The 14,463-nt window shown below is 45.8% G+C and overlaps 1 protein-coding gene across 1 annotated transcript in view; it reads left to right on the top strand.

The window, feature by feature from the left end:
- The window catches only part of Dsg2 (desmoglein 2), a 44,530-nt gene extending 32,273 nt beyond the window's left edge, over positions 1 to 12,257 (top strand). Inside the window, exons 10-15 of the mRNA XM_057788765.1 lie at positions 695 to 837; positions 1,101 to 1,328; positions 3,645 to 3,872; positions 5,377 to 5,498; positions 7,838 to 8,182; positions 9,744 to 12,257. Coding sequence (XP_057644748.1) covers positions 695 to 837; positions 1,101 to 1,328; positions 3,645 to 3,872; positions 5,377 to 5,498; positions 7,838 to 8,182; positions 9,744 to 10,760 — 2,083 coding nt within the window. The 3' untranslated portion in view covers positions 10,761 to 12,257. The remainder of the gene's footprint in view (positions 1 to 694; positions 838 to 1,100; positions 1,329 to 3,644; positions 3,873 to 5,376; positions 5,499 to 7,837; positions 8,183 to 9,743) is intronic.
- The last annotated feature ends 2,206 nt before the right edge of the window (positions 12,258 to 14,463 follow it).

Genomic DNA, 14,463 nt, shown 5'->3' with positions numbered 1-14,463 from the left:
TCCCTGACACCCAGGCTGGCCTTGAACTCACTATGTAAGACAAGAATAACCTTCAACTCCTGGTCCTTCTGCCTTCACCTCCCAAGTTCTGGATCATAGCTTCCTCTATAATCAGTTACTAATAACAACAGTAGGCATAAAAGGCAGTTCAAGCGTACAAGTGGGTTATTTCCAAATAGTGTACACAAATATTACTATAGATCAGCCATCCCTTCTCATGTACTTAAATAGCGACTTAACTAGAAAATGAATTATTGATTTGATTGACCAAGAGACTCGTGTGTTTGCCTTGTGTTCGTAGTATATATGTTAAACTCAATAGTACTTGCTTATACAATTCTGAAAACTTAATATGAGCATATTTTCTGTGCCTTCTTATAGCTGGCTTTTCACACTGATTTTCCTCACTTCAGAGAGGAAAGCCAGAAATGTATCATCTTCACTTTTAGCCGGTTCGGTTGAAAATTTAGGTGCTTCCAGCTAAGGCAACCACTGTTTTTTAAGTTATTTTTAAATATTGGCAACATCCCAGTATACTGTATACCATATGCCTATTCCACTACCACGTGATATTCAAATCCAGTGTGTATAACAAGTACCTGCACAGTGGGGTGTAGTTAAGTTGAAGGAGGTACAGATGTTAGTCCCAGTGTGCCCAGAATTAAGGATGGCCTTGGTGTTTGTTTTGAAACAGATATGTGAAAGTGGAAGACATAGACAACTGGGTCTCCGTGGATTCTGCCACTTCAGAAATTAAGCTTGTAAAGATTCCCGATTTTGAATCTAGATATGTCCAGAATGGCACCTACACTGTAAAGGTGGTGGCTATATCCAGTGGTAAGTTGTTAAACAGATGTTTTGTGTGACTAAATGCATTCAGATGTTATCTTTCAGCACAGGAAGCATGTGTTCTGTGTATAAAAGGCTCATCTCTTCAGCGGTTATGCCTTCATATTCTTGCTTACATAGTGACTTAGAACTGATTCGAATCTGAGACCCATCTGGAGGTGCCCTCAGTGATTAGCACCCCCTCCTTACCTGACTGGCCGGTGGTCAGCCATAGACTCAGAAGTCTGAACTCTCTCCTGTTTATTTTCAAGATCATCCTCAAAAAACCATCACTGGCACTGTGGTTATCACCGTTGAAGACAGCAATGACAATTGCCCCACGCTGGTGGAACCAGTGCAGAGTATCTGCGAGGATGCCCCTTACGTGAATGTCACCGCAAAGGATCTGGATGGACCCCAGAACAGCGGGCCGTTCACTTTCTCCATCCTCGACCAGCCATCTGGAACTGCAGAGCAGTGGAAAATAGTACACCAGGAAGGTACGTAAACGATTGACCTACATCAAAATCTAAACAGTAAGCATGGTAGATAACGAAGATGTTTATAACATAGGCTGTTAGTATGATTCCCATGCTTTCTGACCAGGCATGGTGACACACACCTTTAGTCACAGCACTTGGGAGGTTGAACAAAGAGATGTCTGTGAGTTCAAGGCCGGCTTAGTCTCCATCAGGAGTTCAACCCAGCCAGAGCTACACAGTGAAACCCTGTACCAAAAATAATAGTCACAATAATAATGTAGGTCATGTTTCTTCCCTCAAAGTGACTTCTACTGTAATCTCCTATATAGTTCTCAGGGGGCTTATGAAATGAGGCTCTGAACCTTCAATAGTATTTTAGCTTAAGCACTTTTGTCTCATAAGATGGGGAGACTGAGCCGTGTACAGCAAACAGACATTTACAAAGTGAACTCATAATTCTGTTTAAAATCGTGTTTATTGAGCATGTACTGTTTGCCAGGCCCTCTGCACACACCGTCCCAGCTAATCCTTGCTCAGTCGCATCATTTCCTGATGGTAGAGAACGCTGGCCTTACTCAGGTGTAGGGACTTGTTAAGGCACAAAGCTAGTTTGTGATGGACATGACCTGGCACAGGTCTGACGCTCATGCTAACCCGGCGCCGGTGGACACAGTCACTGTATCTTGGGCTTATTTCTCTTGCTGATGTGATCTTTTGAGTGTCCTTGGGACAGTCTCAAATGCAGAAAATTCTATCCAGAAAACTGTTTAGCAAGCGGTATTCATTTCAGAAAGATTTACAGCACAGTCATCAGCAACCATCTTCTCAGTTATTATAACTTACCTTAAAATAGTTTAGAGAAAGGTTTTGTTGGGTTTACCCACTACTTTTTGATTTTTTTTTAAATACACACACAAGTCTGGTACAGTTGTTCTCACAACCCTCGCACTTAGGAGACAGGGGCAAGACAACTGTTTGAGATTAGCCTCGACCTCACATCAAGTTTCAGACTAGCCTAATCTACATAACTAGGCCCTCTCCCGAAGAAATAATGTCAGCAAGGTAACCCAATAGGAGAAGGTGCTTAATGCCAAGCCTAAGTACTGAGTTCACACCCAGGACCCGTCTTTAACCTCCACATGCTGACCATGGTACTGGAACACACAGGCATAGCCACACCCACAATAAATAAATAAATGCAACGCTCTCTCGCTCTCTCTCTCTTTCTGTGTGTGTGTGTGTGTGTGTTGTCGTTGTTGTCATTTCTGTTTGCTTGTTTTTTGAGACAGGGTCTTACTCTGTAGCCTATGCTGGTCTCAAACTCTGCTATTATCCTACCTCAACAGTTGGGTGCTAACTGCAGGCGGAGGCTGCTTGTTCATTTCCTGGCTGCCCAGACCCAAAATAATCACACAGAAATTATGTTAATCAAAACTCTGCTCAGTCTATTAGCTTAGGCTTCTTATTACCTAACTCTTATATCTTAAATTAACCCATTTCTATTCATCTGTGTATTGCCATGTGGCTGTGACCTACCAGTAAGGTTCCATCCTGCTCTGTCTCCTTCGGTGGCCACATGGCATCTTCCTGACTCCGCCTTCTTTTCTCCTCTATCTCTGTGTGGAATTCCCACCTTGCTCTGTTCTGCATTGCCATAGGCCCAAAGCAGATTCTTTATTAACCAAAGGTAATAAAACATATTCACAACATACAGAGGCAAATCCCACATCAGTTAACATCTTTCTTTGCCTTTTTTACATGTCTTTTACTGTATTCTAATGCTTGTAAAATAATGTGAAATTCCATTATCAAATTTCTTAAGAAAAGAAACAGAACAATAGGTATATAGAGAAAAGGTATTGTCTCAAAAGAGTGGAACGAGATAAAAATAAGATGGGCCTGTGCTGAAAATTATCCAAACTGGGGGTGACACCATGCAGGTTCTTCTACACTTGAAGACTACTTTGGCAGCTTATTTTTTAATAATCAGTAAGATAAACATCATTGAATGAAAATTTTACTCATATAAATGTCATGTCATACATTGCTGCATTCCCACTGACTGGACAGTGTTGTGGCTGTTCCAGCATTTGCTAGTCCACACACGTTAGTTAAAAATAAACCTCAGGAAAGCTGAGTCTAACCCTACCCCTCTGCTGGTCAAACTTCTTTTGAAATCTATGGGCACGTTTGATGAGCACAGGGAATGGACTTCATGGGGAGCTGGGGAGGGATAACGCTCACACCCGGAACTACACTAAGGCCCTTCCCATGGGTTAGTCTCTCTTCCCTCAACAGCCGCTCATTTTCATTCCCTGTGCCTCCCCCTCCCAGGGACCAGTGTGCTGCTGCGGCAAAGCGAGTGGAAGCTCGGGAGAAGTGAGGTCCCCGTCCTCATTTCCGACAGCCAGGGCTTCAGCTGCCCCGAGACGCAGGTCCTTCAGCTCACCGTCTGTGAGTGTCTGAGGGGCGGTGGCTGTGCAGCAGCCCAGTATGACAACTACGTTGGCCTGGGGCCCGCCGCAATCGCTCTCATGATCCTGGCCCTGCTGCTCTTGCTGCGTAAGTCTTCAGAGCCTGTCTTCAGTGTCTTCCATGCAGAGTGACATCATCTTGATAAGCTCGGGGCGGGGGGGGGAGGGTTTGCACAGCTGTATTCCCAGTACCAGAAGCACTGTCAACACATGCATGTGCCGTGTGGATATAAGGTTATTTTTACAAAGCTCATGTATTCCAATCCAACCATGCTTTGCACAGTCAAGTCATTGAGGCTCCCCTGCCTCCATTCCTGGCTTTCCAGCTTGCCTCTGGCCAGTCTCAGATGCAGTCAACTCTTTTCTAAGTACTCTGTGTGTCTTTGCAATAACAAGCTGTGCCCAGCCAGTCCTGCTCGCTCTCCAGTCCGCCAAAGACCTGAGGTCGCCTGCAGTTCCAGTCTACTTGAACTTGGGCAGAGCACGCACAACTTCTAAGATAGCCTGGGCTGTCTCCATGGAAAGAGAAGGAACCCGTTAAAGACACTTGTAGAATGCTAGTTAAATACACAGAACCCAGCAATTTACAGTGGCACTCTAGCCCATTGGTTCTATTTGCTGGTGAGTGGCTTGTTTTGACTTACCATGGAGCTGGGTGTGCATATTTTACCCAGGGATTCCACACCCTGGCTTCCCATCCCAGCTTCTCTGAAGCCTAACCTGTCACTCAGCCCACGACACTTGATTACTATAGGAACTGGCTGTGTAGCTAACGTGCCTGGGCTCGACCTCCAAATGTCATAGAAATGAGCGTGGTGGTACAGCACACTTGTGACCCCGGAACTTGGGAAGTGGAAAGAGAGGCGTCAGAACTTCAGAGTCTTTCTCAGTTACATATTGAGTTTAAGGCCAGTCTGGGCTGTATAATCACCTGACAGAAAATAAAACAAAAATAGAAACCAAAGAAAAGGAAATAGTGTTAGGTAATTGAAAGGCAAACTGGAGCGTCAGAGAGTCAGGTCTTGTACCCAGCCCCACTCTGAGGTAAAGTGCAATAGCTTTAGTGTGCTAGAACATGTTGATGCTTTCATCTGTTCTTACCGCCCCCCAGGTTTTGTGTGTGCATGTGCATACACGTGTGCGAGTGTTTCAGATGGAGCTTTAGAGACAGGGTTTCAGGCTCCCAAGCAGCTAAGCACTGGGAGATCACAGGCACGTGCCACCGTGTTTGGCTGCTTTCAATCGCTCTGCTACATCTCTTAGATAGCAGCCTGGCAAAAAAAAATTTCTAGAGTAGCTTTAAAACATTTCGTCTTTACCTTGGTCCTCTGATTTACATCCAGTCACAATATTCTGCTCACTAGCCAATGACAGGCTCTCTGTAATGAATAAGACCTTTGAGTCAGAGGGCAATTTCTGCCTTCAGGCTTTGGTGTGATTCAACCAAAGCAAAGTTGGGAAAGTTCTACCACAAAACATAAAGATGAAGTGTCAAGTAAGTGAAGCCTGGGCTCCAAGAAGTCCAGTGTGAACTCCAAATGGTGTGGCCTTCATTGGAAAATGGACTCTGGACTCTGCTTTGCTTTGTACAGTTGTGCCGCTCTTGCTGCTGCTATGCCACTGTGGAGAGGGCGCCAAAGGCTTCACCCCCATTCCCGGGACCATAGAGATGCTGCACCCTTGGAATAATGAAGGGGCACCACCTGAGGACAAGGTCAGTTCATCATCTGGTCTGATCTCATTGGGAGGATGTGGGGCGTTCGAACAAGCTCACTCTGTAGCCCAGACTAGCGTTGGACTCGAAACAGTCCTCCTGCCTTGGACTCCTGAGTATGGGGATTACAGCTGTGAACCACCATGCCCAGCCTATTTTATGATTTTAAAGGTGTCTTACTTATTTGAAATATTTTTGGTCATGAGAGATTGACACAGCTATTGAATTGCAAAACGTATACAGTAAGAGCTGGCATCCAACTCTTAAAGTCCTTAGCATCTAGGAAGTAACAGTGTCTGGAAGACTGGGCCCTCCATCTTTGGGATCTGACCATTCACAGTGGAACTGATTCGAGGGACCCAGCAGATGTCCACGCTTGCTGGAGAGGAAAAGCCCTCTTCCTCTCAAGGTCAGGGACAGGGAGCCTGTGCTGGTGTTGTGGTGTGACAGAGAAGGCAGAACAATGGCCGTTAAATCGCATGCACATGCTCGTCCAGCAGTGGTCATTGGATCTCACACACACGCCTTGGTTAAACAACAGGTTCCCACAATACTGTGATCTCTCTCGTTTGCTAGAGCAGACTTGAGGGGCTTTTACTGTATCTAGTATATCCTGTGCTAACGAGAATGCAGACCAGGAGTCAGCAGGGATCCAAGCTATGTAGAACAAGAGGCTGGGAGAGCAGAAACCTGTGGGAATTTAGACTTGAAACTTCTGCCCCGCTGCTAAGTGGTCCTCTCAGCACCCCTTCCGTTCTCAGCCTAGTCCCCTGAGAGGTAGACCCCAACCCCCAAGGTGCTTTTGAAGTGGCCCAAATCCCTTTTCCTATTGCTTGACAGTCAGATCCCCTGTCCTTCCAATGTGTCTTCACCCAGGGTCTCTCTTCATCTGCCACAAGTACCATTTCCTGCAGGATATATGTTTCAACAGCGAGTGTCAGAAAGCTGAATATTGGCAAGGAAGAACATGATGGTTCTCCATGTTGGTTACTGTCTTAGTTAGTGTTTCTAATGCTGTACAGAGACACCATGACCATGGCAACTGTCACAAAGGAAAGCATTTAATGGGCTGGCTTACTGTTCAAAGGTTTAGTCCATTATCATCATGGTGAGACACAGTGCAAGCAGGCAGACACGGTGCTGGAGAAGAAGCTGATGTTCCTACATCTTGACCTATAGGCAACAGGAAGTGATCTGAGACACTGGGTGTGGCTTGAGTTTATATGAGACCTCAAAACCCACCTCCACAGTGACACATTTCCTCCAACAAGGCCATACCCACTCCAACAAAGCCACACCTCCCAGTAGTGCCACTCCCCTTGGGGACCATTTTCTTTCAAACCACAATTACTTTCCTTGTTACTGTATCAACAGTAACAAAGCAAATTAAGGAAGTAGAGGCCTATTTGGCTCACAGTTTGAGAAATACAGTTCAGCATAGCAAGGAAGGCTTAGCAGCTTGAGTGTGAAGAGGCTGGTGACACTGCATCCGCAGTTAGGAAGCAGAGAGCACACAGGAAGTGGTCCACACCCAGTGATACACTTCCTTTATTGAAGCTCCACCTCCTAACGGTTCCACAGTATTCCAAAGCATCCCACAAGCTGAGGACCAAGTGGTCAAACAAATGAGTCTATGGGGCTCATTTCATATTCAAGCTGCAGCACAGTCCCATAATCCCAGTACCTGAGAAAGCAGTGGCAGAGGTCACAAGTTCAAGACCAGCCTAGACTATACAGTGAAATTTTGTGTGAAACATAAATGAGTAAATGCGGGCAGTCCTGAATCAAGCAGCATGGAGTTACTTCAACACGCTCCCCTCCCACCACCTTCCAGATGCCCCACAGATGGGTTCCATCCCAGACTCTAGTTCCTGTCCTCACGCTGGAGTAGCAGCCGAGACATCGTGAAGAACTTCCCTGTAGGCAGTTTTTACAAGTTGCATATACTGCTTCTTCTTTTTCATCCTCTTTAATCAAAAGGCGAGAGACTCCTATCTGGTAGCAATGGAAGACTGGAAATAGAATCTTTATTTTGAATGGCCATGTGTCCAGCTGAAGCTTCACAGACAACCTCAAGGGGGAGGTGGATTCTGGGAAAGAGAGTAAATCAAGGCCACATGAGGAAATCTGGGCTTTGGTCCTCCACGGGTTATAGTCAGCTCTGAAGCAGGAAGAAGAAATCCTTCTCAAGACTCCAACAGATGTGTCCCACCCTGTTTTCCCAATTTGCTGAGGAGAAAATAGTTTCTCCTGCCTTACATTCACTTAGCTCACATCATCCACCAAGTACACCGACCCTCTGTCCTTCGAATTCATTTCTGAGCAGTGTTTCCCCCTAGGTGGTGCCTTCGCTTCTGGTGGCAGATCACGCCGAGAATTCAGCAGTGAGAAACGGACTAGGAGGTGCAGGTGGCGCGATGATCAAGGAAAGCCTGGTGAAAGGCAGTAGCTCAGCTTCCTTTACCAAAGGACAACATGAGGTGTCCGATATGGACGGGAGATGGGAAGAACACAGAAGCCTCCTTACTGCCGGGGCCACTCATCAAGTGGGGACAGCAGGAGTCATAGCAGCCAATGAAACACTAAGGGTAACAAGAGCCACAGGGGCTTCCGGAGGCATGGGTGGGGCTCGAGGAGCTGCTGTTGCTATGAATGAGGAATTCTTAAGAAGCTACTTCACAGAGGTAAGCCCTGGAGGGGGAGGGAAGCATTTACCTAAAAATATGAAATTATGGGTTCCTAAGTGGGCTTTTGTGAGAGGTATAATTAGTGGGAAAGTTTGGGGGCTCTGTTTGGTTGTGTTTACAGGCAATGGCAACGAGAGCTGGGGTCCATTGAGACAGACAGTGTTCACCAAGTTATGCGTTCACAAATGGCTTCACAGTCCGCTTAGTTCTTACAAAGGCCTTTTCTCCGTGTTTCTACTGTCAACTTCCTCCTGCTCTGTTTGTTCCATGTCATTATCATTCTAAGATGTACACTCAGAAAGCAGGTTGAGCCCCTGAAGCTGCCATTCTGTGGCGCAGGGCAAACCAAAGTGGCAGAACCAGACGTGGGCTCTGGTGGCTGCTTTTCTCATTAAGATAAAACAGCTGACAGACTCGGCTTGAGAGAGTGTCCCGCTGGGCTCTTGGCTGGAGAAGTTAGCTGCAGACCATCACCAGAAAGGCATGGTGATGGACTCATGAGGTAACTAGTCAAATTAGGTCTGCCGTCAGGAGGCAGAGGTGCAGGTTGGTGTTCACGGTCTTCTTCTTTCCTTTTTCTTTGGTTTGGGAACCCAGCACATGGATGGAACCACCCACATTTAGTGTAGGTGAGCCTTCCATCCTCATTCAAACCTCTTTGCAAACTGCCTCAGAGACACACATAGAGGCGTGTAGGCAAGGTGATTCTCCATTCAGTCACGTCAGTAATGAATATTAATCATCACAGGCTCTTTCTGACTTTCTCCCTTTCTACACTTGCATTTCTTTGGTCAAAGGAAGTCATGTGACTATGATCAGTGACTCTGGGTCAAAAAAATACAACCTCTCTGGGGAAGCAGGCATGGGGGAGATTAAACACGGGAAGGAGGACAGAGAACATAGCCCAAAACACGCAGTTTTGTTTCTTTGGGGTTTTTTTGTTTGTTTTAATTTATTTATTGATTTTGTGTGTACGGATGCTTTGCCTACATGTCTGTCTATGCACCACATGCGGGCTTTGAAAAGGGCATCAGATCCGGGGAACTGGAGGAACATACGGCTGTGAGCTGTCGTGTGGGTGGTGGGAATCAAACCTGTGTCCTCTGTAAGATCAGCTAGTGCTCTTAAGCACTGAGCCATCTCTTCAGTTCCACATGTTTGCTGTTTATATGATAAAATATGTCATTCAAATGGGAATTCACAATGAAATAATGGAGAAAGTTCCATGAAAGATGGTGGTCAGAGATCGTGGCCTGAGACTAGCGACTGAAAACAGGACTGGAAACAAGTGTTACCTGTAGACAAAATTCATCCAGAATACATGCATTACTAGGACCAAATCTATTTCCAAATGGAAACTCGTCAATTCATGCAGAAGCCAGCTGTGATGTGGGATGTCTCATTGTTTTGCTCTTATGTTTTCTTGTATGTGTTGCTCTTACGTTGTAATTAGACTCAATTTTCCTGAGCTTTTGCATTATAAACAGGAGCATCAAGCCTTGCTTTTAAATGAATTTGTGTCGGTAATGATCCGGCCCCATTCTTTTTTCCGTGTTAGAAAGCGGCCACCTATGCTGAGGACGATGACCTCCACATGGCCAAAGACTGCCTCCTCGTTTACTCCCAGGAAGAGACGGACTCTCTCCGAGGCTCCATCGGCTGCTGCAGCTTTATCGAGGGAGAACGTGATGACCTTTTCTTAGACGACCTGGGGCTTAAATTCAAGACACTAGCCGAAGTTTGCCTGGGTCGAAAGATCAATTTGGATGTGGACCTTGAACACAGGCAAAAGCCTGTCCAAGAAGCGAGTGTGAAGCCAGCTTCGGGCTCACACTACGAGCAAATGACAGTCAGTTCAGAGAGCACATACTCCTCTGACCGTGGCTTCCAAGTCTCGAAACCTCTGCCTGAAGCACACACAGAGAAAGTCATGCAGGAAATTGTCACTGAAAGTTCTGTGTCTTCCAGGCAGAGTCAAAAGGTAGTGCCACCAGCTCCTGATCCCGTGACTTCTGGTAATATCATAGTGACAGAAACTTCCTATGCCACAGGCGCCACAGGGCCGCCCAGCACTGTGATCCTGGGTCCTAGACAGCCGCAGAGCCTAATTGTGACAGAGAGGGTGTATGCTCCAGCCGCCACCTTGGTAGATCAGCATTATGCCAGTGACGAAAATATCCTTGTTACTGAACGACTGATCCAGCCCAATGGCGGTATCCCTAAGCCCGTCGAGGTCACCCAGCATCTGAAAGATGCGCAGTATGTCATGGTGACGGAAAGGGAGAGCATCCTTGCCCCCAGCTCTGCCGTGCAGCCCACTCTGGTCATGCCCAGTGTGGCAGCAGGACAGAACGTCACAGTCACAGAAAGAGTAGTGACCCCTGCCTCCACACTGCAGTCCGGTTACCAGCTTCCTAGCGAGACCTCTCTCAAGGCTAGGAAGACTGTGGTTTCCAGTGCGGGAGGCCTGGGCCCTCTGCATAGTTCAGAGGAATCTGGCCATCGCAATTCTACCGTAACCACATCTTCCACCAGGGTCACCAAGCACAGCACCGTGCAGCATTCTTACTCCTAAACAGAAACCAGCTGCAGTCTGGCCCAGCTTAACCGGCTTCGCTGGATGTGTGTTCCTATGCCCCTAACCTTATATGAGCCGTACAAAGGCCTACACACTGAAAGAACTCACGGATGTGCCTAGGGCCACAGTGTCTCTGGAAAGGCCGCATTTCAGAAATACTCTGTGATACTCAGGGGATGGAGGGAAGATGTTGGCCCCTAAGTGCTTTTTAGCACGCTATGCAAGCAATACTCACAGACCAGACAAGAAAAATTAGCTTCCAGGAACTTACCAAATTAAAGCATGGTTTCTAGTTCATCTGGTCTAGAAGGATGGGTCTCTGCACAATGCATTGATACCCAGCAGGGACAGTTCCACCCCTTACATTATAAAACCTCATAGGGTACAGGTACCAAATAGCTCATCTACCCAGAGGAGCATCTCCACTCTGGGCCTCTACTTCTGTTGCAGGTTCTCTTTAACATTGGAACCCTGAGTAGCATGGGTGGCCAGAAGGAAGAAAAAGAAAAAATCTTGATGCCCTTTTAACTGTGTAAATTGTTGGAACTTTAGAACACTGACAAGCTAAGAATACATATTGTGTATTTCTCTACACGTGGCATGTATGCACACATGTCCTGTGAGCTTAAAAAAATGACTGCATAGTTCTTCTTGTTTCTCAGAGGTCATAAAATATTAAGCATTTCACATTCAGTTAAATAATCCAGGACAGCCACCTGTGGTGACACATGCCTTTTAGTCCCAGCACTTAGGAGGCAGGAGGTATCTGTGAGTTTGAGGTCAGCCTGGTCTATATAAAGAGTTCCAGGACATTCAGAGCTACAAAGAGAAAATCTGTCTCAAAAAAAAAAAACCCGATAATAATAATCTAGAATAAAATTCATACTTAATTTTTCTGTAATGTGATAATAGTCTTTTTAAAACACTCAACATATATTTGTTATATATTACAATTTAATGCACTCAGAGGCCGGGTTGATAGCTCAGTGGGTAAGAGTACATTACTACTCTTGCAGAGAACACTGATTTAGTTTCTGCTGTCCAGCTCCTATGGCTCACTGCCACTGCTATCCCAACTCGGGGGGTCTGATGCCCTCTAATGGCCTCCAGAGGCACTGCACTTACACAATTCCAGGTAGTCAAGAGGCTGACCCTATCCTGCCCTGCGTTCACTGCTTCTTCATCCTCAGGGCCTCACATAGGTACCAAGCCAGTGTCTGGGGGTCAAGCTTAGTCCCACAAACCACTCTGCTTACAACTATTCAAACATCAAAAGGACTCTGTTTTCACAATTCTAAATTCTAATTTTTACCACCTCTGACATCTAAACGTAACTGAAGTTGGTATACATGAAGTAAATATTTTACCATAAAAATCTTGAATTATTGGATCAGTTTCACTCGGCTTCCTTGCCTTGTTTCTTTAAAGAAGTCATTTGATATTTGATTTGTGCAGCTCGTCAGTGGAAAGTATTATATAAATAAAATTGTTTCTGAAAACAATGTTTCAAAACAAAAAATAAGCCGGGCGATGGTGGCGCACGCCTTTAATCCCAGCACTCGGGAGGCAGAGGCAGGCGAATCTCTGTGAGTTCGAGACCAGCCTGGTCTACAGAGCTAGTTCAGTTCCAGGACAGGCTCCAAAGCCACAGAGAAACCCTGTCTCGAAAAACCAAAAAAAAAAAAAAAAAAAAAAAACCATGTTTCAAAACCTATATGTATAGCAGTAACAATTTATATGTATGCTTCCCACAAAAAAAAAGCTGTTGAAAACAGTCAAATTTCTCAATATTTTGCTAGAAAAATGGAAATTCTCCACTTAAACTTTTGTAGATATTTTTGAAATAATGTTTACATGTGCCCCCATTGTGAAAACATTTATACCATGCACCCCACTAACTGACTGGTGAAGGGTTTTTACAAATGGTCTGCTAGGGAGTGGAGGCCAATTAATTTCTGCAGCCTAGAACTGTTTACTTTCCGCACAGCAAGCTTCGTGCAGGTTTGTTTTGTTTCGTTTTGTTTTCGTTGTAATTGCTGTTATTTCACCATGCTGCAGCAGGAATCGCCCTACTATGTGAAGCTACAAATATGGCCCATGTGCTCAGAAAACCAAAGTCAGTCTAGAACTTTCTCTGTGGGTAGGCTTGGAGCCCCACGTCTCATCTGCACGTGTATGGTCTTCCTCGTTCCTAAAAGGGTGGTTGGGTGGTTTGTCAGTTTTTACATTTGTTCCTTCGGATGATTGTATTTGCGTGTGTGTTTATGTAAAATATTTCAATAAAAAGACTGTCTTCCTTCAGAGTAGCCTTTCTGCCGGTATCCCTACTGATCTGTGGTATATTACAGGGGGGTGCTGCTGCCAGGGGAAGAGAGCTGCCTTGACAAATGTTCCCGCATTTCCTTATTTAATATGGTCTCACTAAATATGATGGGGGAAATTGTGCAGACCCGGGAAAAGGCAGGAGCCCTCACTCCAGAGTCCAGTCAAAGCCTCTGTCAACTGAAAATGAAGAATTCCAGAACAACTAACGTTTGCTTTGAAGGTTGAAGGCATAGAGACAGTTTTCCTTCTATGTGAGATATTTTCAAATAAATGTTAAAATAGCAATGAGCCCTGAGTAACCACGAACACGTGGCCTTCAGTGTGGCCATCTTCCTTCCCCAGAAGATATTTTGAAAGCTCAGCTTCCCTTGCAATTCTTAGGGTGTAAGGTATAAGAGCATCAGCTAAAGCCCTGAGCGACGGCAAGAACCACCTGCCATGCCCTCTACATTCCTCGGCAACCCTCGACAGATAACCTCAAATCCTGTGTACTACTATTGCAAACTCTAGGCAAGGGGACTCTCGCACCTCAAATCCTGTGTACGACTGGTGCAAAGGCTAGGCAAGGGGACTCTCGCACCTCAAATCCTGTGTACTTGGGTGTGTTTTGCTCTTCCCCTGGACACCTCACCGTCTACTGACCCCCACACTTGCATCTATGTTGAAAATCCATTTTAGGAGTTGGAAAGTGGGCTAAGTGGTTAAGAGTACTGGCTGCTCTTACAGAGGGCCTGGGTGCTGTTCCCGGCACATGTGATGGCTCACAACTGTCTGTAACTCTAGTTCCATGGGAGCCAACAGCCTCTTCTGGCCTCCACAGGCACCATGCATGCAAGTGGTACACAGACATCCATGCAGTCAAAACTCCCATAAACATAAAAGTTAATAAATCTTTCTTGAAACCTTTAATAAACTTGCCTCTACTTCAAACTGGCACATGCCAGATTCCTTTCTGCAGTGAAGCCAAGGATGCAGCTTGTCTCTAAAAGGAACCCCTCAGGCTGCTGCGGCCATTGCATCATGGAGAAGCATCTCCGCTTGCTGTCCCGCCTCTGCTGGCAGACCCTAGTAGTGTCCTCATGATGAAAAGCCAACCGTAGAGGTGGCACATTTGCTCTCCCACACTGGCAATACTACAGTGAACACTAATGACAACTCCACAACACTTGTGTGTCAGGATCTCCTGAAGCATGGAGACCCAGGGTCTCCTCCCCAGGTGGCACACAGGTGTAACTGCCCCACCTGTGAAGACCACATGCCCATCATTACAACTCAAAATGTACAGTGAGATGGAGCTGGTGCTTGGCACTAGAAACAAAGAGTTTCAGGTAGCGACCCTCAGATGATTAATTCTTACCTACCTCTTTTGGTGTAA

Source organism: Chionomys nivalis, chromosome 14, assembly GCF_950005125.1.
Source record: "Chionomys nivalis chromosome 14, mChiNiv1.1, whole genome shotgun sequence".
NCBI lineage: Eukaryota > Metazoa > Chordata > Mammalia > Rodentia > Cricetidae > Chionomys > Chionomys nivalis.
Note: the sequence above shows the minus strand (reverse complement) of the source record. Positions and strands in the feature narration are given on the sequence as shown.